The sequence below is a fragment of the Mauremys mutica genome, chromosome 8 (genome assembly GCF_020497125.1).
Source record: "Mauremys mutica isolate MM-2020 ecotype Southern chromosome 8, ASM2049712v1, whole genome shotgun sequence".
Lineage (NCBI taxonomy): Eukaryota > Metazoa > Chordata > Testudines > Geoemydidae > Mauremys > Mauremys mutica.
Genome location: NC_059079.1, coordinates 92,855,173 through 92,879,968, shown reverse-complemented (window position 1 = coordinate 92,879,968; position 24,796 = coordinate 92,855,173). Strand labels below are relative to the sequence as shown.

The 24,796-nt window shown below is 43.6% G+C and overlaps 1 protein-coding gene across 4 annotated transcripts in view; it reads left to right on the top strand.

Moving 5' to 3' along the window:
* The window catches only part of STK32A (serine/threonine kinase 32A), a 93,883-nt gene that overhangs the window by 28,513 nt on the left and 40,574 nt on the right, over positions 1-24,796 (top strand). For all 4 annotated transcript variants that reach the window (XM_045028532.1, XM_045028531.1, XM_045028530.1 and 1 more), the window contains exons 3-5: positions 2,489-2,544; positions 4,100-4,251; positions 11,844-12,017. In XM_045028532.1, coding sequence (XP_044884467.1) covers positions 2,489-2,544; positions 4,100-4,251; positions 11,844-12,017 — 382 coding nt within the window. The remainder of the gene's footprint in view (positions 1-2,488; positions 2,545-4,099; positions 4,252-11,843; positions 12,018-24,796) is intronic.

The following is a 24,796-nucleotide window of genomic DNA, read 5'->3' as shown; positions in this document are numbered from 1 at the left end:
TGAAAATGGGGTAGGTGGAGACTTGATTGTGGGTGGAGCCTGAGAATACCCCCACTCTGTCTTCCCAAATTGACTCTGGGATATGGGGTTTTGTTTTGTGCTCCTCTCTAGCTCTGAGGAGACATCTAGGCAGTGATTTTTCAAAAGGGCCTTAGGGAGCTGGACTCCCAACTCCCTTAGGACAAATCCTGTTGTAAGCTGTCAATGAAGCTTAACCTCTCTGGGCCAGATGTACGTTAGTTGCAACCCAGGTGTCAATTTATTTTGGTTTTTAAAGCAAGCTCTTTCACTCTGATTTCACTTAAAATTCAAAATGGAATTCAGGTGGAGTGGCCACTATAGAGGAGAAAAGCCTTCAGACTATGAAATGGCAATATGTATTTAGACTGAAAACCTTTCAGGTGTGGACTGTTTCTTGTAGAGCACATTAGGTGTGCCCGGGAAATGATGAGGATCATACTGGTTTGATCTCTTTATGGTGGCTGCAGAACGCAACTCTTGGTTGAGTGCTGGTCCCTGTGGGTACTCACTGTGTGTGAGGTGATGCTCCATGCGCATGAAACCAGAAGACTCTTCCGTGTTCAGTGGTCCATGCCTATGTCTTTATCTCTCCCTCTACTGATTAACTCTGAACTGGGAATATAAGAGGCTGAATGGACCAACTGCCTCTCCAATTTCTTGCTCGTGGTCAAGCCTCCATACGTACGCTCCCAGAGCACTGTGCTGGGGACTATGAAGCCAGTTGTCTTCTAAAGTAATTAATAAAACGTCCACCATCACAACAGGTGCTTTTGCTGGCAGGCCCACTACACCTGATACTAATTGGTCCCCTTGCTGTCAATCTCAGCAGTGAGGCCATTGATTAAATTGGGCATGGAGAAAGCTGTTTGGGGAAAGCTTGCGCTGCTGCTTTTGCCTATGTTGTCCTTGTTTAGGGTTTAAACATGGGCATCTAAGGGCTGTCAGCCCAGCAAAACTCACTCTCTTTATAACATACCCTGGGAATGACTCTTTTTAAAAAATGTCATTGTCTGACCCCAGCGCTGAAGTTTTATTATGAAAGCAGTGAGCAGTTTAGAATGCAACCTGCTGCCCAGCTAGTGGTGCAACTGTAAGACAGGAACAAGCTGGCACGAGGAGTAATACGGCGTCTCGCTCTCTGTCACTTTCAATCCATCACGGACATTCTCGCTGGGCTGTATTGTTCCACTCAGAACAGGTTTTCAGCGAAGCAGGTCAGACACATGGTCTCCTCCCATCCACTCACTAATTGACTGGAAATAAAGCAATGGACAAGACAAATTAACGCTGTGATTTCAGGCCCATCACTTCGGTGGTGCCTGATGGTTCGGGGGTCACAGTAATTAAGGCTAATGTGATATTAGAGATCTACCAGTAGCTTTGATGTGGTGCCTCAAATCAGCCACCCAGTGAGGTTTAAGTGCCTTTAAAGCAGTGGCTGGTATTAGGAATGGATTCCCCATTATGATCTTTTCTAACTAATGGCTGTATGGTATGGTGCTGTGGGATCTCGGGGTGTTGCTTCATACAGGTTTTGACCTAGCACTAGCTGAAGTCAAACTCTGCAACTTAGAAATTACAGTTATGGTGTCTTGTCTTGCCTGCTGATCACCCTCAATTTCTGATTGAAGGCCCTGGGTGACAGGGTTTGAACCCAGAACAGTTAATCTACCTCTTTGCTTTGATCTGCTGTTCATCTGCAAATCTCTTTCTTGCTTCCGCTGAGACAAGCAGCCTAGCACACTGGTTGATCACAAGCGCTTGATATGAACAGATCATTCCAGTTAGTGTGAATGAGAGTCACCTGCCTAGCATTCACAGAGGGGAGAGCATATCCCAGGAACCCATCTCTGTTCAGAAGTCCCAATGGAGAATGAAATGATTTCCTTCTTTGGATTACAGTTCACATTCCATAAAGCTGCATGGACGGGGCTGGGCTTTCCCGCACTGTGCAGAGACCAAACTGTGTTGATTCTGGGTGACAGAAGAGTTCTCAACTTTTATTAGTCGTTTAACAGAATAATAATCTAAAGCCAAGAAGTACCTTCTGTACCTAGGCTCCTGAGACAGGTGGTGCTTATTTCACAGCCATCAACACGCATAGATCTTTGATGAAGTGGACTCAGTGGATGTTTTGCAGTTGACTTCAGTGGGAGCAAGATCAGACTCCCATAGCTCAATAGTTGAGGTGATGTGAAAACATTTGCTTGATGGTTTCCTGCCTATATGCCATTGAAAATGGACATTTACTGCCCCAGGAACTTGCTTTTACAGCCAAATGGGAAATAACATGAATAGCGTAACTACTGTGGGTGGTGCCCCAACTGTCCATCAGCAACCGGAGGAGAATATCCCTTGGAAATCCTTCATTTTTATTAACAGTCTCAGTTCGGGGTGAGGTGAGGGAATTACAAAATCAAATTTCAGCTCAAACATTGAACTTATGAACATTTGTTGTTTCCTGCAGTGACCTTTGACCACTTTGAAATTTTGCGAGCCATTGGGAAAGGCAGCTTTGGAAAGGTAAGCTCCTCGAGAGTAAAACTACTGTATGCACAACAGAGACTGTAGCTAGCCAAGTACCGGGCACATCAGAGACGCTTAAATTTGAGAGCTTATTGCAGAGTAATGGAATATTCCTTGTTGATGAGATTTGACCTGAACTTCAAGTCCTAATAATCCAGGAAGAGTCTCTAAGTTTGACTTGTCATCCATTTGGAATTCCCAAATTCTATTACAAGATCTTAAACTGCAGTTAATGATAAACCCAACCAGCTGACTTTCCCTGTGTTAGCTGGGTAAACATCCTCTGAATGAAGACTCCCCCACTAATGGAGATGCCCACTTGAGCATCCTGGTGTATCCTTGACCAAGCACTATGATTCTCCAAGAGCAGCACTGCAGGGAGCAGAGAAACATCTGTGTTTGAAATCCCACTTTGGGGATTTAAATATCGTGTTAGGATTGTGGGGTTTTTTCAGTATGGTGATATCTATGACAAAACCCATGTCTGGAAGATGCCAAAAGCCCAGAGGTTTGATGGATCAGCTGTGCTACACTAGAAAAATTGTGCTGATCCTTATAGATGTGAGTACTAGTGGGACATCATCTCCTAAGTCCTGCCTGCAGGGAGTGAGGCTGTCTCGGTAAATGCCCTCAGCTCCTACTCTACAGTCCTGCTTGGCGAAAGGGAGGCTCAGGGAGCAGCATGCAGCACATGAATGATGGATAATTATGGGGGAAAAGCAGAGATTCGTCAGTTACTTGATAAACCTGCAATACCCCAACTTTGCTTTGACAAACTCTGTACTCTAACTATGATTCTTCTTAGCACGAATATTGAATGCAGCTAGGGTGACCAGATGGGATGAAGAAAATATCGGGACACATTGTGGGGGGAGTCCCGCCAGCACAGCAAAAAAAAAAGTGCGGAGTCCTGGAGTCCTGTCGGTGCAGGGGGGGGAGAAGCAGAGTCCTGCCAGCACAGCAAAAAAAAAAAAAAAAAGCACGGAGTCCTAGAGTCCCGTTGGCAGAGAAAGCGGGGGGGGGGGAAGAAAGGAAAAAAAACGGAGTCACACCGGCAGAGAGATAGAGAGGGAAAAAAAATAAACGGAGTCCCAGAGTCCCGCTGGCGGGGTGGGAGTGGGGGGCACAAAATGGAGTGCTGCCGGCACAGCAAAAAAAAAAAAAAAAAGCATGGAGTCCCGGAGTCCTGCCAGCAGAGAGAGAGAGCCAAAAAAATAAGGGCGGAGTTCCACCCGCGGAACAAAACAAAAGAAAAAGAGTGCAAAATATCGGGACAAATTGCATCCTGACCAAACATCGATCGGGACGCGGGACAAATGCCTGAAAATCGGGACAGTCCCAATTTTATCGGAACGTCTGTTCACCCTAAATGCAGCAGTTACAGGTGATGGGCAGGGTTAAATCATAAGTGCATGGGGCTGTGACCTAGGGACATGAATCTCATTGAAGTTATCAAGGATGCTCATAAGGGCACATTTCACCGGCACAAACTTGCTTTCAAGATGTCTCTCAGCGACTCTGCCCAGTCTAACATCTTGGTTTGCTCACTTAGGTCTGCATTGTACAGAAGAATGACACCAAGAAAATGTACGCCATGAAATACATGAACAAACAGAAGTGTGTGGAGCGTAATGAAGTGAGAAATGTGTTCAAAGAGCTGCAGATTATGCAGGGCCTGGAACACCCCTTCCTGGTTAATTTGTGGTAAGTCATTAGTACTTTTCCGTTTATTAGGAGCCTGCCTTTCATGGGGGCCGAGCCCTTATCGACGTCAGTTGGAGCTGAGGCTGCTCAGCAACTCTGAAAACGTAGGAGGTTTTTTTTAAAAAAAACACACCCTGTTTATTAAAAAAAAAAAAAAAAGCCTTGTTTCTATTATGTGTATTTTTGTTTCTCTTGTGGCTGTTCTTCAGGGGTGTCTCCGACTGCCCGTAACCCAGTTTTATTTGACTCAACTCCTTGATAAAAACAACAGCTTCCATTTCTAGCTGGAAATACAATTGGACTCAGATTCAAACGGTGCTCCCATAATGGGGCCCCTTCCAGCTCCTATTTAGTTGAATGGATACCCACTGGCCTGAGGCAGCAGGTACCCACACCTGCCAGTTTTATTCCTCTGACAGTGGAGGCTGCCATGTCTTGCCTGGCAAAGTACAAATGCAATAGATTTTGCCCTGAGCTTTCTTTTTGCTGTGAAACAGTCACCTTTTGTGCCAAAGGGCACAAAATGGGTTAGAGAATCACAAAGGCTGAATATAGTCTTTAGAAAATTGACACCATATGCTTCCTCTGTGGCATTTATAATGCACCAGTTTACAATAAATGAAGCTTTATCCTGGGAGGTGTGGAGCACCCATAATGCCCACTGATTTCAACTCTGCAGGATTGGGCCTCTCAAGCTATTAAACAAGCACCAGCCCCACGGCTGAAATAAAGAAACATTGCTGGCTTTTAATGCAGTGTGCGTTAACTTCCTGTGCTAATGTGATTGATAGCCTTGGTGAAAGGACTGGATGTTATTCAAACTTGGCAGCAGATAACCAGAAATCTAATATTAAAGAGTGGGGTAGAAGCATGCATCACCCACTAAGTACCTCGGTAGATCAATCTTAATCTCGATCAATGTTGGTCTCCATCTCTCCTGTCCCTTTGCTCCCCATTGCCTCCCGGTTGCTACTTTGTGGTTTATTCTGTGCCATCAAAAGCCAGCCTTAAAACCTTATTGATATTTGCTGAACTAATGCTATTCAGCAAAGATAAAAGCCTTTGTTCAGTGGATTTAGTGACAGGAAAAAAAATCCACCACAATTCAAATTTTATTGCAGAAACTCCGATCTCTCTTTGGGAAATGTGCACATAAAACAGTCCCTTTCCTTTAAGCATACTGGATCAATGCAGCCTACACAGACTGTTTTCAGGGGTTTGCCAGCCATCAGCACTGGGATTGATCAATACAATGATAAAAGACATCTTAATCCCTCCATCTTCATTTGATTCAGCATGTTTTCCTGCAATAGCACAGTGGAACGAAGGTTTAAATAAGGCTCTGTTACTGTTAAAGCCAGACAATAATTTTATTAGGACATCAGTAACATTTCCAGTTGTCAGGGGCTTAGATATCATGTGACTTTCCTTTAATTACATAGCAGCTTAATAGAGTCCATTGGTAAATAACCTAACTAGAAGGTCCCTGCAGGATACTGGGTAATTACACTTATTAGCTCTAAAGGTAATTTTCGAATGGGGTAAAACATTCAAAACAAAACCCAAACCCATAGGAATCTTGCTTGGTTACTTGGAGTTTTGAGTGTAAAAACTCAAAACCCACTGAGGATCACAAATCTTTGGAATGATTCTGAGTTCATTTATGGTTTCTTATTGAAATCCTCTGAGATATGTCGTTTCAGTGCTAAAGCAGGTGAAATGTAATAATTTTGATGGATAGAGAACTCAAAGCAGAACTCAGCCATGCAAACCCAAGTAGCTCAACATGAAAGGTGATGTTTATGCATAGACCACTCCAAAGCAAAACCTCGGAGTTTCCCATTTCTCTCGTAATTATGGTTACCTCCAGCTCCCTTGTGGCCACATCCCCAAAATGTGACAGCCAAACTTTGCTTATGATCCATGGACTACATTTTTCACTGGATTATTTTGGTTGCTTGATTTTGGTGATGCTTGCTATTCTATCAAATTGATGAGATGCCAGCATGAATAGCCAATAGAAAGGTGCTGCCCACAGCTGATCAATAGAGTTGTCTTGTGGGATACTTGGGAAACCTTACGCGATAAATGAAGACATCCAGTGGAGCTACTTAAACTGTAGCAGTAAATAACATCTGCATCCCCTATCTGAGCAACTGGTCTGCACTATTAACAAGCTCTTGGGAACCAGTCTCAGAAAATGCATGTGAATTAGTCATTCCTATACAAACCCAGACACTATTTGTTGTGTTAATTGTGATTTTGAGTGCAGCTGTGTACACCACCTTATGGCTTCATGCTGTGTCGTCTTCCTGATTTTGGTAGGATTCTTTGGGTCTACATAGGAGGAGACAGGGTAGCCCATCATAATTGGCCGAGTGATGCCAAAAGCAGGTGCACTGCCAGTGCAGCGCTCAGGCCAGATTGCTAATCCCATGCTGTGTTTCCAGTAGACCAAGCAGCCGGGGCTTGACACCATTATCTGGGGAAATGGCATCCCTTATCCCACCTCAGGCTTCTAAGATGTAGGAGTATTTGGGATCCATACATGCTGGCTTTTACTGCCACTTTTTACCTAGCACCATCAAAGTAACTGCATTGGTGACATGTTACAAGTGCACCAGGATATAGTGATCAGCCGTAGCCTGTTTACAGGTTTTTGTATTATTCCCTAATGCCTCCTGAGCGTACGTGCAGAATAATAACAGTTAAGTTCTCCCGAATGGATTTCATAAATAGAAACTTTTTATTAGCGGATATAGATTTGCTGGCATCCATTCCTGACTACTCGAAAGAGGGAACAGATGCCTGTTGTATCCTGCATAAGGCTGTAGGAAAGGTTTGTAGGTCAAGCCTCCCAAAATAATGGTGAGTTTAGGGTTCTACTCTGAACCTAAAACAACTGCACAGCTCCACAAATATGCAGCGGATGTAGGCCGTGCTGTTCAGTCAGACCAGCCCCGCTACCTGCACGATACGCACCCCTGAGCTGCCCTCTGCCAAATCAATTTGCTCCCTCTCCTTTTGACTGTTTTGAAATATTGCCGTTCTTACTCCTACTGACTGCTGCGCTGAAACGGGGACATATATCACCCACCCCCATGGGCTGAAACCTGGGTTTGAACCCAGGAGCTACTAATCTAAAAGCATGAGCCTCTAGCACACGAGCTAAAGGACTTGTGTCCCATAGGTAGCGGCAGTAGCAATGGCCCGGTCATTAGAAGGGGACAAAGAAGCACCCTTCCTTGATGAGAGAAACACAGATACTTCTATTATGATGGCTAGTGGCTCTGGGGGATCCTAACACAGTTTGTAGGGAATGCCCAGTACTCCCCACATACCATAAAAATTATAATGTGTCTGTGTTTTATTAGTCACTGTGTTGCAGCCCGCACGACCCAAATTCTGCAGGATTTACCTACCTCAGATTATGTACTGAATAGCAAAAAGGAAATGCACATGCTTGTGATCCATCTAATGTGGGAGTGGTGGAACAATTTGTATAGTGGGGGTGCTGATAGCCACTGAACCACACTGCAAACCCTGTATATGATAGAAACCACTTCAAGCCAGAGGGCACGGCAGCACCCGCAACACCCTTAATTCCCTCACCTATGATCTAATGGCCATGTTCCTTAAGCTAATGCTGTCAGAGAGGCAAGATCTGAAGGGATTGATCCCATTTCATAACACACTGAGGACTTTGTCGAGGATTTGGAGAGAGATTACCTAATGTGGGGGCACACAAGTGAAATATCCGACTTCCCAACCGAAATAAACTCTGGGGCTGAGATGCTGCTGCCTGAAGTGCTTTCAATATTAGCAGGTGGAAGGATGACTTTTGTGGCTGATTAGTTAGTGAGGAGCCATTGGCTCTCTTTTTTTAGCATAGACACCCAGGTTGTCCTGTACTGTTGCACAGACTGAAGAACCCTGTCTGGAGAAGCACCAGCTGAATTGCTCACTGGTCTTATCTCTTACAGACCTTTTTCCCAACAGAATTGTTTAGTCCTCCATAAAGCCAATCTGAGTCACACTCCAGGCATGGTAATAATGCCATGTTCTAGTGGACACATATATACACCACAAAACTGCCCTAACTGGAACCCTCGTTGGCAGTCCCAGCAGAGCCAAAGACTGAAACCTCCTCTCCACAGAGGTAGTGCCATCAAAACAGCTTTTGGCAGGCAGTGAGGAAAGTTTGCACTGCTACTGCCTGTTCTGTATGTGTTCTGTGGCCCAACACAGGACTGCCTTGTCCAGTTGCAACTTCTTGCAAGCACAACGTTCACTTAAAAACCCCTTCTTGTAAAAGAAAAAAGGTGACTGTGATCAGCCACTCTTAGAGGCACTCATGTGTGTTACAGAGCTTTTTGTGACTCGCAGTTTTACAGTGATTTAAGCCTTCCAGTATGATGAAGATTTACACAACTCTGCCACCTGGTTTGGTTGCTGAAGTTTGTGCAATCTGCTTTGCTTTTAAGCAAAGACAGAACCTGATTTAGCATCCTATCTGCTTATGCTGTTTCCTGGGGGAATCTCTTGGCATAAGAGCAGGCATTTTTCATCTCTATATTCAGGAGCCTGCTGTGAGCACTGACTGCTCAGCGTCTGGAAAGTATTGATTACTTGAGCCATCATTTGACTCCCAGTATTGTAGGCAGAGCTAACAATACCCATAGTTAAGGTTGTCTGACACTTTCATTCTAAAACTCTGTTTTCAGTTACTTTTAACTTTGCCAAACTTCAACAATTTGGGCTGAAATTCCCCATGCTGGACATCTGCCTCAGGCTGAATTTTTTAGGAAAACTTCAGGAAAAATGGTCCAGCCTTTTCTGACAATGAGATTGGGGGACAAATATACTGTTTTGTGCATTCTAAATTTTTTTAACTGCTTAGCTGAGAAACTCTAGTGCCTGCATGCTTTGGAGCAGGGTCTTGACATTTGGCAGGGTGTGGCAGTGATGTGCCTTTTGCCATCCCAGTTTGCCCAAATTTGCCCACGTTATAAGACTTTGAAAAATATCAGTGCATGCATGTTTAGTCGAGACTTGCTAGAGTTTCAGTGAAATTCTCTAAAGAATGCTTCAGCCCGAGGGACAATGACTGAGCAGGATTTCCTCTGCAATTGCTATTCCTGGCTAACATGGGCCATGTTAGGAATTAAGAGGCTGATATTTTCAAGGAAAGGCTGATGTTGATGGTGGAGCTATATAAAATCACTGTGTTGTGCATTTATACTCCTATAGTTATCTGATGAGCCGCAGTTCATTAACAAGGGCAGTACAACAGTTCTGCTGACTTCAGCGTTGATGCTGTTGCACAAACTAGAGTACACAAATAAGGCCAAGCTGATGTCAAATCCCATGGTTTGGAAGCACAACTGAGGCTGAGGTGGGGTTGAGAGTTTAGAGGCAAATGGGAAGGGACATGTTAAAAACAGGGAATCCATGTTTGCCAAATGGAAAAGCACAAATTGTTTAAAAAAAAAAAAGTTCATTTCCTGAGCCCCTAAGGCACTACTGGAGAAAATAACCCTAAAACTACACAAAGCATTTAACTATGTCCAGTCAAACATGCAGAATATTTGCATTTGAGCTTTATTTCCTTTCTGTCAGGACAATAGGCTCATGACCTGATCCTAAGCAGAAATTACTGTTCACTCCCATTGCTTTTAAAAGAGACAGAACTTTACCCAAATGAAATACCTACTTTTTACTATGTAAAAAATGTATCCTTCTACCTAAATGTTTGAAACACCTTTTCATCTAGAAAAATGGCTTTTTAATACTTTTCAGACACAACTTTACTCTGCACTTTATAACTATTAACTGTCCTCACAACACCACTATGAAGTAGGTAGTAATTTAAAGGATGGGGGAATCAGGCAGCTAATGTACTAGAACAGGGATGGCTTTCATTCCCAGGGTCAGACATCTGCTTTTCCTATTAAAATTAGATGGTCCCTTTCTGTTTAAGAAAAAAATTGGCACGTTGTTCCTTTTAGACTATCACCTTTTGATAGCATCTGTAGCAAGTAGCTAGTCTATGTTTTTTCAGGTATGTACACAGTACGATGATGTGGGACTCTCTGTATTCTTGTGCCAGTATTTACTCAGGGGCACCTGCACAGTATGATCCGCTGCTCTCTCTCTCACTGGCCGTAGTTAATTGGATAACCAAACAGATGTGCCCAGATCAATCAAGTCATGAAATTGCCACAGAAATGTAAATAGAAGTGTGTGTAATTCAGCCATAATTACACACACCGGTATACATTGTGACTTATTGAAATTAAAGAACACACTTTGAAAAATAACAGTATTGTCAAGGTCTCTTTTGATTTGTTAAATATATTTTTCCCTTCTTCCCTAAAATAACTCTTTGGAAGCTTGAAAACAAAATCTGCTTCTTTGCTGATCTTCCCTCCTTTCCGACATTTGTGAATGCACCAGCACTAGGCTGATTTGTTATTTTACGGTTGCTCATAAGCACTGGATTGTTGATCCTGAGTATTACTTTCTTATTTAGAAATAATGACAGCTGTGAACCAATTCCTTTTTCAAAAATACGCATATAAAGATGTGTAAAGATGTATAGAGATATTTAGATAGGTATAAAGTCTTCATCAGTAATCAGTACATTTGTCCCAAATCTGATTAGTGTTAATACTATGAACTTACTTACAGTATCAAACACAGGCATTGATCTGATTTGAAAAATTAGGGACCCAGTCTCATGTGCTGCTGAATGCCCTCAGCTCAGCAGGATTGCAAGAGGTGCTCAGCACCATTCTGGATTGGGCCCATAGGCTATGTCTACACTGCAGTTAGACACCCACGGCTGGCCAGTGCCAGCTTGTTGCATCGCAGAGGAGCAGGGACAGAGTCTGACAACCCATGCTCTCATAAGCAGAGAGTTCTTTATTCATTTTCAACATGCTCTTATATCCCATTATGGCCAGCAATCAGACAGTTGCTAATTGGTTAATTAAATATACACAGCCGCAGCTGTAACCCCATCCTAATTAACATCCTACACACCTGTTTGACTTATCATCCTATTTACAGTTAGCTGGCCGATGAGAGCGCGCCCAAGGTCAGCCCTTTATACACAATTTCCAGCATTATCGGCTCGTCCCAGAAGCCTAAACAATCTCAGCATTTCACATTCTATTCCCAACACCAGCTGACTCGGGTTCGGGCTGCTGGGCTGTTTCATTGTAGTGTAGACTTCTGGGCTCTGGGACCTTTGCACATCACAGGATTCTAGAGCCTGGGCTGCAGCCTGAGCCCAGAAGTTGACACTGCAGTGAAACAGCCCTGCAGCCTGAGCCCTGTGAGCCTAAGTCGGCTGGCACAGGTCAGCCACAGGTGTCTAATTGCAGTACATACATACCATATGTGTCTGTAAAACGTAGTATGGTCCAAACATATGTGTGGGAGTGACAAAACTCCATATAAGGATGTAGCACTATACTAATTTTGTTCAGATGTGGCTGTTGAGGGCAGCACTTTCGATCCCTTTTTCTTTGAATGTTACCTGTCCTGAGTCAAGACTTGGTTGTAGCATGGTGTTTCTGCTCTCTCAGGTACTCATTCCAAGATGAGGAGGACATGTTCATGGTGGTGGATCTACTTCTTGGAGGAGATCTGCGTTATCATCTACAGCAAAATGTTCGATTTCAAGAAGGCACTGTGAAACTCTTCATCTGTGAGCTGGCATTGGCACTGGACTATCTCCAGAGCAGACGCATCATCCACAGGTCAGTCATGGGCTTCAAAGGTGGGTTGATGTTGACAGTCTGTTGTTGTGTCTTGGTACGCATTACCTTATGGTTTTAAACCTTAGCTATGAGAAAAAGACATCAGCTTGTTACTGAATATCTCTAAGTCACAGCTGCCAACTTTACTCATTTTTGATTCCATCCACTAAGTGGAGCAAAGTACATTCCATTCTGCCTCATGCATCATTGCTGCAAAGTTAGTCACTACATTCTGATTCATAAATCTTTATGGCTGATATACAGAAATAACACAGCTTGATTTCCTGTTAGCAGGGGAGCCTGCTCTGTTTGTTGTAAGAAAAATGTTTTAATTTGTAAACTGAGGTAATTTGATAGGGAAATCATTGTTGGAAAGTAAAGTGATCATGTTCAGAAAATAATAATACCTAGCCACCTGTATGATGACTTTTACTAGAGAACCTCAGAGTGCCTTACAAAGGAAGTATTTTTATCTCCTTTTAACACAAAGGGAAACTGAAGCTTAGTGAAGTTAAGCAACTTGCCCTGTATCCTACAGAAGTCAGTAGCAGAATCAGGACTCCTGAGAAAGGTTTCAAGTTCTAACCACTTGACCATGTCTGGGTCCAAGTTGCATTTTTACAAAATAATTGTTTTGAACTGTACTTTGGCCAACTTTTCTTGGTTCAGGTCTTTCCCAGCGCTCAGGTTTGGGAAGCACTTTGGAGGCAATGTATATCTATAGAAATTAGAAGTGAAAAAGGCATGTTAAGTCATCTGCTTTATTCCACCTATGTCAGTGTGGGATACATAGCTTCTGGAACACCTCACATCATTCAACAGTGAAACTTGTAGGAGCATGGACAGACTATTAAGGGAGTCTTTTCCAGGCTGCCTTGGCTGGGAGGAGGGTGCCCAGGATGTGGAGCATCAGGATGAGGTAGAGAGTCAAAGCTAGAGGAAATGTTCTGTGTAACGGACTGCAGATGGCTCCCCTTTCCTGACAGACGAGAGTAGATATAATAGTACTCTTCTGTTTTGTCCCTCACTGATGTGGAAGGAGAAGGAGAAGCTTAGGGACAGGGCAGAAAACTCACATTTGTGGCTTCCTGAAATCTTTTCTTAGAGAAGTTTAAGGTTTTAAATATTTCTAATGCAGAGAGCATGCTATTTCCCTCCCTTGGGCAGATACCATAGAATATTTTTCCACTCATCCTGCAAGAAGATATAACTACTAGATTTAATTAGCTCCAGCGCCTCAATGTCAGACCTATCCATTGAAGGAAATGCAGTGGAGAGAAGGCACCTCTATTGAGACCTCTGTTGTTGCATTTGAAGTTGTAGGCAGCAGGGCTAACTCTCTGTAAGAAACAGAAGGAAGAGGAATGGAAATAGATGCCCCTTCTCCTATATGTGAATTAAATGCCTCTCTCAATGTTGGGAATTTCTCACTGGAGTTTGTGCATGGCCAATGAAGCACAATTGAGTTCCTCCAACCAATGAAAGATCTTCTGCTGTCTTATGTCTATGTGGTATTTCTGTTAGCATGAGTGGTAGCTCCAGTAGGATGCAGAGTAGTAGTATATGGCAGAAGGAAACTGCCCCTGCGGTTCACAGGATACCACCACCTCTGCAAGGTATCTATCACAAGAGGGAAAAAGAGAACTTTGATAACAGGTGATCTTGAAGGTGACCTTGAATTTCCACATCTCCTGTTCTGATTTCTTTCCTTTGCTTGCTTTGTTCAGCTATGTTGGATGACAGGGAATGTTCAAAATTTGGAGGAGGTGATTACTTGCTTTTAAAAATATCCATAAGAATAACAAAACTAATTACAATCAGCCCTCAGGGCCTAATTGCAACCATCCCTCTGAAGAGTAATTTCATGGAAACTAATTATTACAACTGAACACTACCAAAGAAGAATTTATATTTGTCTTTTAAAGTCTGATTTTTTAAAAAAAATATTCTTGACTGAATTACTAATGTGAAATTAAAGGATAGTTTATGCAGTACAGAGAAGCGATAGGTCACCTTCCATCACAATCCCATTATGATTGATATGTGCTATGTTTTAGCTTAAAGAAGCAGTAATGTCAGGCTCCAAATGCAGACATTACTGGTGGGATTTTTTAACTTCTGGAACAATGATACAGCTTAATTAGACAACTAGTTATAAAAATACAGTAAATGTGATGCCGGAGGGTGAATCTGATGCCTTCCTTCTCTCTATAAAACTCACTGTTTTAATCAAAATAATAGGAATTGGCCAATATGCTGCATTTGTACATCATGACCATATTCTCTGCTGGTAATAATGGATGAAACTCCATTTAAGTCAATGGAGCTATGGCTATTTATATCAGCAGAGATTTTTTCTCTATTTCAGTTTATAATAACATCATATTTCTATTACCTCTCATCCTGAATGATCACAAATATCTTTACAAACCTAATAATCTGATGTACAAACTGTACACAGGGTTCAAGTCATTCTACATTGAAATGCAGCCACCACAGGGGAGAAGCACAGCCACTATTTGTTTTTCAGTGCACAGGAAATAACATGCAACAATTTAAGTCAGGAAGTAAAGGGCACACCCTGTCCAGTTACAATTGCTTTGGGAGCTTATGTAGCTGCTTAGATGCTACAGTGATTGGTGGAGGAGGGGAGGCATAGAAGTACCAAGAGAGAGAAGTGAAAATGACCTAAAATAAAATGTAAATGACCTAAAATAAAATGTAGCTAGGATCTCAGTTAGCACCCTACTCTTGAGAAAAGTACCATGGAATCTTTAATAGCCACAAGTTATCCAGATGTTTTTACAATTTATCTCAAAGATGCCATTTCCATCAACATACGGCTGCCTAATATCATGTTAGGACATTGGTTCGGTACCGACTGAGAGGAACAAGCGTCATCTACTGAATCACTAATGCTAGCCCCTGTGGTACTGTTTTCCTTGGAGTTTTCAATAACTTTAATACAGGGATAGACCACCCTAGTGATATCTTACATAAGAACGGCCATACTGGGTCAGACCAATCATCCATCTAGCCCAGTATCCGGTCTTCTAACAGTGGCCAGTGCCAGATGCTTCAGAGGGAATGCACAGAACAAGGTAATTATCGAGTGATCCATCCCATCGTCCAGTCCCAGCTTCTATCAGTAAGAGGTTTAGGACACCCAGAGCATGGGGTTGCATTCCTGGCCACCTGGGCTAATAGCTATTGATGGACCTGTCCTCCATGAACTTATCTAATTCCTCTTTGAACCCAGTCATACTTTTGGCCTTCACAGCATCCCCTGGCAATGTGTTCCACAGGTTGACTGTGCATTGTGTGAAGAAGCGTGTTAGTTTTTACTCTGCTGTCTATTAATTTCATTGGGTAACCCCTGGTGTTTGTGTTATGTCATACGGTAAATAACACTTCCTTATTCACTTTCTCCACAACATTCATGACTTTATAAACTTTTATCATATCCCCGCTTAGTTGTCTCTCTTCTTAGCTGATAAGTCCCAGTCTTTTTAATTTCTTCTTATATAGAAGCTGTTCAATACCCCTCATCATTTTTGTTACCCATCACTGTACCTTTTCCAATTCAAATATATATATTTTTTGGATGAGGTGACCAGAACTACATGCAGAATTCAAGGTGTGGGCGTACCATGGATTTATATAGTGGCATAATGATATTTTCTATTTTATTATCTGTTACTTTCCTGGTGGTTCCTAATAATCCAGTAGCCTTTTTTGATTGCTGCTGCACGTTGAGGAAATGTTTTCAGAGAACTATCCACAATGACTCCAAGATCTCTTTCTTCAATGGTAACAGCTAATTTATACCCCATCATTTTGTATGTACAGTTGGGATTATTTTTTCCAGTGTGCATTACTTTGCGCATATCAACACTGAATTTCATCTGCCATTTTGAAGCAGAATCACCCAGTTTTATGAGATCCCTTTGTAACTCTTTGCAGTCAGTTTTGGACTTACCTATCTAGAGGCATAGGTTCCCCTTATTCTTCCACATGATCTTCTGTTATGGCAAGAGGCCTGCAGCACTGATCGTATGTTCCATTCAGTGGAATCTCTCTGCTTGTGTGTTGTTTTCGAATGACCAGCAGATGCCTACTGATTCTTTTGATTGGCCTTGGTAGCACATGAGTTTCCGGTGTAGTGTGTTATTCCAATGACAGTTTCAATAGAAATCTATTTCAACAGAAAATGTTCAGTCTTTACTCAGGTAAAAAAACAATTAATCCAGTGGAATTTTGTTTGAGTGAGGACTGTAGGATTTGGCTTTAAATGGATAAATTGGTTGCATCAAAGTGTTGTTACCTCCTGCTTCTTCTACGGTATGCATTACAAACATAACACACCAGAGGCCTTTGGAATGGGTATCTGTTAATAGAGAACACAGCTAAGGAATATAAAAAAGGGAAGAAGAGAATGAATTTAAAAATTGCTACAATAAGTTTTATATAATAATAATTCCATGAAATCAGCTCAGCAAGAAACTCTGAGGTGTGAAGCTGTAGAAAGAAGGCACTGAACAAAATTTAGAATACAATATGATTAAGAACACAATATAGTAAAAAAAAATCCCCAATATATTAGTGAATGTTAAAATGAGCCAGCGTCACTAGACAGGGAAGGAACATCCTACACAGGAGACAGTGAAGCTTAAAATAGCTTTGAGTCTGATGTTTTACAAATGTGACAAACAGCAAAAGGCCTGACTTTCAGTATTCTCATAGGACTAATTCACCCCTCAATTAAGAAGAATCCCAGCCCTGTTGAAAAGTTCAGCTCTTCTTGCAGCTTGAGACTGGCACTGGCATGTTAGAGCTCCTATTTTCTCAGTAGTTTTATTTTTTCTTTCTTTTTCTTTTGTTTTAACACATGCCTGGATTTCTGCTTAGTGATGCGTCTATCTCTCTGCAACCAGGCACAGTTCCGCTGCCCCTTTTAAACTCACTTACCCACAGACACCACCTTGCTCTGGGAAACAAAACTGTAGAGTGGTAATGAGGGTATTGGGTTAGCGTCTCTACCCTGCACCTGCTCACCAGCCACCAAATAATGGATGAGTATGAATTATACATTGTCAAGTAGGGGATAAGGTTTCTTTGGTGCGGACACAGCGGCGAGATGAGGACAGATGCATGGATGGATTTTAGTAGCAACCCGCAACTTTTATTAAACATTAACCAGGGGAGGTGCACAACTTGCCTATCGCCCATAGAGCCAAAAGATGCTCCACATGGCTGCCATTCCAGGTTAAATTCTGGGAGCTGGGGAATGCTGGCCAATCAGCACCATCCTCACTATCTCCCTCCCTCACCGCTGGCCCCATCAGTTCCCTCATCCGCTGAAGCAGATAGTACCAGGCACTGTGCTAGTACCGGCACACAGTACTAGTACTGGCATTTGTACTAGACACTAAGTGCCAAAGCCTCAGGCCAGTGCTTGGCTTGAGTAGCTGGGCTGGACATGTGCATAAGGGAGCAGTGGGGAGAAATCCTAACTCTCAGCTTGAAGTTGTGCTATAATTGTTGATGTTATTAATTTATTTCTCTGTGGTAGTTCCTAGAGGCCTCAGTCAAGTGCTAGGGACTGAACACGTTATACCAAGAAGATGGTCCTGTCCAGAAGAGTTTACAGTATAAAACAAAAGGTTTGATTCAACAAAGAGACAGTTCATGATTTGGGTGATAAGCTTTACCAGCTGCCCCTTCATTTAACCACTGTTGAGTGTTGTGCATCCAGGCATGGGGTGTTTTAAGGAGAGATTTAAAGGAGGACAATGTAGTGGCCTTGTGGATTTTTTCAGAGAGCTCCTCCCGTACACAGGTGTTAGCATGGGAGAAAGCAAAAAGCAACCCTCTGCTCCCATACATGTTTCCCACTGTAGGGTTAGGGGCCAGAGGATTCTTGGCTCACTCCTGCACTGCCCTCCCAAGCTGACAAAGCTGGGCTGTGCTCCTCATGAGGGGTTCGCATCACCCTGTGAGCTGCCCTGCTCAAAAGAACCACACCAGTCCAACTTTCACGGGACCCTCTATGGCCATTTTTTATGATTAACTTATATCAACAGCTGCTATCGGGACTCAACCCGCCTTCTAATGGCAATAGAAAAAAACAAAACCAAACCAGTCTGGTGTTGTTTATCATTCCATCTCTATGGAAAGCCACAGTTCATTAGAGGATGGCTAAACACTGCACATATACATGCACTAACTAGGAGTTGCTTGCCTGTGGGGAGTTGTTTGCTTACTACCCTTCATCAGACTTTTAGCAGAGAGGTTATACTCTGGGACAGAAAACATATGCAGCAAAACTATGTATCTCTTCCCATCCACAGTTTCCACACGTGTTTTTTCAAATAGACTGCAGAGTGCAATATGTCATTCTGTCTTTCCAGTAAGACTGTTTAGGAATACACAGTTCTAATCCCTAAAATGTGCATTGTAAAAGGAAGAAACCCTCACATAAAACAGACCTTAATCTAATGTAATTGGAAACTTGCGAAGACTAAAGTCCAACAAGTGTTTGATTTATTTGCTTCAGGTTTTTCCTATAAATTGCAGTGATGTGCCAACATCTGACTTGGGTTTACACTAGGTAAGAACTAGCCCGTAGTCAGAAAAGTGACTGCAGGAAATACCATCTCAGGTTCCATATTTATTCTTTTCAAGTGTCTTCAGAGCAAACATGCGCCATTTACAGATCAAAAGATTATATGTCATGGTCAGCCATCTTGGGGCATGGTCTGCAGCCCAGCACGTGTGCTGTAGAACTTTCTGCTACCCAGAGGCACGCTCTGCCTCTTTTTAAAGGAAAACAGCAGTGTACATTCCAGCCCATGTTTCCCCACCTGGGCCAGCACAGGATGACTTTTCAAATATATATGAGGTTCTAACAAATATGTGTCCTGTGTAGCTCCCAAGGTTTAGGGCAAGATGTGACCCTAAATTAGAAGAACATTTCCATTTGCCTTCCTTTACTGTCCACTTTCTGCACTTGCAATTGAAAGTTACATTACAGTCAGAATTCCAGTGGCATGACCACACCATCTCCAGTGGGCTTGGAATGGCCATTCAGCTGAGCAATAGTTCAGTTGAGCCAGGGCTCCTTAATGCCTTAGAACAAATGCACCTAAGCCCTGAAAAAAACAGCCTCTCTGCTCCAGAAACATTCACAAGAAGCAGAAACCACCCTTAAGGTGCGTGACATGCAATCGGAGCTGCAGCTGGGGCTGTTCGAGATACATGTAAGACAATGAAACATACTTGGCCAATTGCAAGATTTTGCAGGTCGTATAATTATCACTGTACTCCGAGGGGATGGCATTTAATTGATAGAGTGACTGAGCAGAGGAGTACCACATCTGTAATTGGGAACCTCAGGAGATGTGCAGATAATTGTTTACTTTGTATGAGCAAAGCTGTGCCGAGGCAGCAAAGACAAAGACTGATGGCTTGAAATGTTGGTGCATGTATTTTTAAGGAAAGTGGAATATATTAATTAATGTGTAGACATTAGGGACTGATTCTGATCTCACTGACACTGGTGGGACCCCACAGATTGCAAAGTAGAGTGAGTGAGATCAGAACTGGACCCAATGGTAATACATTATATTTAACCCTAAGTAAAGCTGGTCAAAAAAAGAAAAACTATTTTAATTAAATATTTCAAAATTTTGAAGGTGTTTTCATTTCAAAGGGTTAGAAAAGGACCCTTTTTTCTCTTTTTTGGTGATTTTTTAAAAAGAAAAAATCAAATTACCGTTTATACTCATTCATTAGCCCGTTCGCTTATAAGCCGACCCCCCCAAAATGGATAGGTAAAAATAGCAAAAACTGTATGAGCCTTTCATAAGCCAACACTATATTTCAGGAGTTGGGAAACTTTGGCTTCTGGCCCATCAGGGTAAGCCGCTGGTGGGTTGGGACGTTCTGTTTATCTGGAGAGTTCACAGGCACGGAGCTCCCAGTAGCTGGGAACGGTGAATTGCGGCCACAGGGAGCTGAGGGACTCCATGCCCCCCGACACTCCAGGTAAACAAAACGACAATGTATTAGATATTCAATTCAGTGATTCCATAGGGTTTAAAATCATCAAATTTTGGTGTAGACCCGTTTTATGAGCTGAGCCCCGTTCTTTGATGCGTCACTTTTTAACCAAAAATATTTGGCTTATGAATGAGTATATACAGTATATTATAAAAAACATTATTGAAAACATGATAGCAGTGGTTATTAAAAATTTTCATTTACCAAGAATCCACACTTTTGGCAACCCAGCCTTTATGTTTTAAACTGTGGTGTAGTAAGTACTGTGCACCGTTGCATTGTTTAATAAAAGAAAAAACCCACCTGCTACATTCGACCCCGGAAGTGGTATTTCAGTGATGGTGAAGTGAACTTTATATATCTCGTACCCATCTCACAGGGGGTACCAGGACGTAGTCAACTGGTGTTTGTGAATTATTGTGAGTTGCTCAGATGAAAGATGCTGTGCCAGTGCAAATTATACACATTTTCTTTCTTTCCCGATAAAGATGACTCTGTGAACCATACTTTTTTTTTAATAGATTACATTTTTAAAAGGCTAAATCCTAGCCCTGTAGATTGTTCTCATTGAAACCACGGGCCTGGTTGAAAGCACTCCACAGTTAAAGGGTTAGTTTCATTGTGGTTGAATGGTGTTCTTCGAGATTTCCATATGCTGTATTAAATTTCAAGGTGAATGGCTCAGTCCCAGAGCAAGTGAGGGATGTGGTGTAATTAGCTTATTAAACCAGGTAATGTCTTGTAAAGTCAATCAAGTGCTTACGGCAGGAATATCAGTTGTGCGTTTTCTCTTGCAGTAGGGAATATTCCGTTTCTTCACTTGTTACGGAAATAGCTTTTCCCATTGACAAAACAAAACCCCATCGTATGGAATGCATTTTTTTAAAACAAAGATGTTAAATAAATTGTGTAAAGAGATCACTTCTGTAGGGGCACTTCTGTAATGATGTTTTGTTTTGAATGGAAGCAAATTAAAAAAGAAATCCACATATTACAGCAGCCTGTGTATTTTTCATTGGCAAACCAACCTTTACTAAGGACCTTATTTTTGCTCAGACTATGCAATGTTGACTTCTCAAATGTTTTATTTTCCTGCTGAAATACCATCTTCCAACAGGTACAGATATTTTCTTCTCAGATTCTTTTGTAATTTAACTTTACACTGAGTTTTGTGCATTTCCTTTTCTTCCCTCCTGGTATTTCTCTTGTTATCAGCTCCACTAGATCTCAGATTTTGTATAGTTTCCTCAGGTGGAATGCATTCACTAATATGGCAAGATTGGAAATGGACATAAACTAGGTCTGTCGATTAATCGCAGTAAACTCACACAATTAACTCAAAAAAATTAATTGTGATTAATTGCAGTTTTAATCGCACCATTAAACAATAGAATACCAATTGAAATTTACTAAATATTTTGGATGTTTTTCTACATTTTCAAATATATTGATTTCAATTACAACACGGAATGCAAAGTGTACATTTTATATTTATTTTTTATTATAAATATTTGCACTGTAAAAATAAAAGAAATAGTATTTTTCAGTTCACTTAATACAAGTACTGTAGTGCAATCTCTTTTTCATGAAAGTTGACCTTACAAAAGTAGAGTTATGTACAAAAAATAACTGCATTCAAAAATAATACAATGTAAAACTTTAGAGCCTACAAGTCCTCTTAGTCCAACTTCTTGTGCAGCCAATCACTAAGAGAAACAAGTTTGTTTATATTTACAGAAGATAATGCATGGCACCACTGGCTCCCCTGACACTCAGTTCCTTCTTGCCACCAGTGACGGTACTAGAACGTGTGCTGCTTCTGCTAGCATTGTTTTGTTCTCTGTTCTTGCAAACATTGAAAACCTATATATAGTTAGTAGTTTATTAGTTACCCTTAGTAGTAGTTCTCAGATTCTTTGTTAGTCCCGAACAGGACTCAGCTGGGGGCGGGGCATGCCACAGTCTCCAGGGTTTAAGCCCTGCGATCATTGCAAACAGCCTATGCCCATCAGTGATCCACATACCAGATGCGTAAGGTGCTTAGGCAAAGGGCATATAAGTGACAAGTGCCGTATCTGCAAGTCCTTTAAACCCAGGACGAAGAAGGAGCGCCTCCATCTAAAAGCCCTCCTAATGGAGTCGGCACTCACCCAGCACCAGAGCAGAGGTCCAACTCCGCAGTGAGCACCGCAACCTCTGTGCGCACTGCTCCGCTGGCACCATCCACAAGCTGCCACCGGTCAACGTCCACGGCTCCGGTCATGAAGCCGAAAAGGACTGTGAGGGGAAGATCGCCTACCTCCCGTAAGGGAAAGAGGGCGAGCCAAGACCTGTGCCAGGCAACTCAAATTCTCCTTCGGGAAGTCGGGCCTCAGCTCAAGTCAAGCGGTCCAACCCATCCCATACTTTGCCTGAGACTCTGGATAGTGGTGCAGGCTCCAGCCAGCTTCAGGTACTGTCAACACCTGAAGCCCTTCAATCAGCTCAGGAGATCCTGATGCTTCCAGTGCCTCCCACGCCGGCTCCAGCAATACCCCAGGGAGCAAGCTGCAGGACCACCAATGAAAGTGGAGGTTCCCGCCAGCGCCGGCATCGTCCTAGTCATCAACAGACGAGGCTATCATGGGGCCGCCTCACCCAGTTCCTCAGGACACAGGTGCCGATGACTTCTGGCACCAGTGAGTACTCGACCCCCTTCTGCTCCTGGCCCCGCCCTGACTCCACCCCCTGCCCCGCCCCTCCCACCCCCATTCCAACCCCTTCCCCAATGTTCCTGCCCCAACTCCACTCCCTCCCTACACCTATTCAACTAGGGTGACCATATGTACTGATTTTATAGCGATAGTCCCTATTTTTGGGTCTTTTTTTTATATAGGCTCCTGTTACCCCCCAGCCCCTGTCCTGATTTTTCACACTTGCTGTATGGTCACCCTATATTTAACTCCTTCCCCAATCCCGGACCAGCCTCTTCCCCGCCTCCTCCCCTGAGCGCACCACGTTCCCGCTCCTACAGCTGTTCGGTGGCGGCAAGCACTGGGAGGGAGGGAGGAGTGGAGACGCAGCACTCTAAGAGGAGGCGGAGGAAGAGGTGACATGGGGCAGGGGCGGGGAGCTTGGCTGCCAGTGGGTGCAGAGCACCGACTTCAGCCGTGGAGCCACCCACGGAGTTGGCACTTATGCCTCAGGATGACGCCATAGCGCACCAGGAACTTTTGAAGAGGGTCACCTCCAACCTGGGGCTTCAGGCAGAGGAATCGGAAGAGCTCTCGGACTCTGTGTTTGATGTCCTCTGTTCCTTGGCTCTTGCCAGGGTGGCTCTACCCTTTCCTGAAGGGGTTTCCAAGATCACTAATGCCTTGTGGCAGACTCCCTCCTCTTTGCCCCCCATCTCCAAAGGGCCGAGTGCAAGTACTTAGAGCCAGCCAAGGGGCATGAGTACTTATATTCCCACCTGGCCCCCAATTCCCTTGTGGTCGAGGCAGTTAACCACAAGGAGAGGCAAGGACAACCCGAGGCCACCTCCAAAAATAAAGATTTGAGGAGTCTTCCAGCCTTCACCTGAGAGTGGCCAATCACCAAGCCCTCCTTGGCCGATATGACTTTAATATGTGGGAAGCCATGGCTAAGTTCAAAGGGTCACTCCCCGAGGCTTCCAAGAATGAGTTCTGAGCGATCCTCGATGAGGGCACGACTGCGGCCAGGGCAGCCCTCCAGGTGGCATCAGACGCTGCTGATGCTGCTGCCCACACCATGGCTTCCACTATCTCCATATGGCAAGTCTCCTGCTGCTCCTCTCTGGGTTGTCCTCCGAGGCCCACCAGTCAATGCAGGACTTGCCCTTCGACGGCCGAGCCCTATTTGCGGAGCAAATGGACAGCAAGTTGCATGGCATCAAGGACTCCCGCACCACCCTGAAAACCCTGGGTCTCTACATCCCAGCCCCGACGCGTAAGCGGTTCAAACCAAGGGGCAGCCTCAGGGCCAGGGCCAGGGGAGCCAGACTTGGCAGTACCAGCCCCACAAATGAGCCAAGGGCTACAAGTGCTGTCCGAGCCACTCGCCTCCACCCTCTGCCTGGTCGGGCTTGACCCATATCAAGTAAGGGGCCAAACGGTCATTTTGAGGGTGCACCCAAGGGCGACCTACCAGATTATTCCCCAGATCCATCTGTCCCAGTGTTCTCCAACCACCTTTCCCTTTTCCTCCCTCCCTGGACGGCTATAACCTCAGACTTTTGGGTCCTCAGCACAGTGGAGCAGGGTTATACCCTCCAGTTCCTTTATATTCCCCCCCCACCTGCCTTCCCTGTCCCTCTTCAGGGATCCCTTTCAGGGGAATTTCCTTGCGCAGGAGGTAAACAGGTTACTACAGCTGCGTGTGGTGGAGGAAGTTTCTCTCGAGTACAGGAACAAGGAGTTCTATTCCCAGTACTTTTTAATCCCAAAGGCCAAGGGGCAAGGGGGAGTGTGCTCATTGTCTCTCTGTCAGGAGGCGCTCCATGGGACTTCTACATCAGCCACGAAATCCACCTGGAAGCTTCTCACCTTCCCAGCGTCAAGAATACGATGGCGGACCAGCTCAGCAGGGACTTTTCCTCTCACCATGAGTGGTCGCTCCATCCAGAGGTAGCCTGCATGATCTTCCAAAAGTGGGGAACTCTCCAAGTGGACGAGACAGAACAGGAAATGCCACCGGTTTTGTTCTCAGCAAGGTCTGGA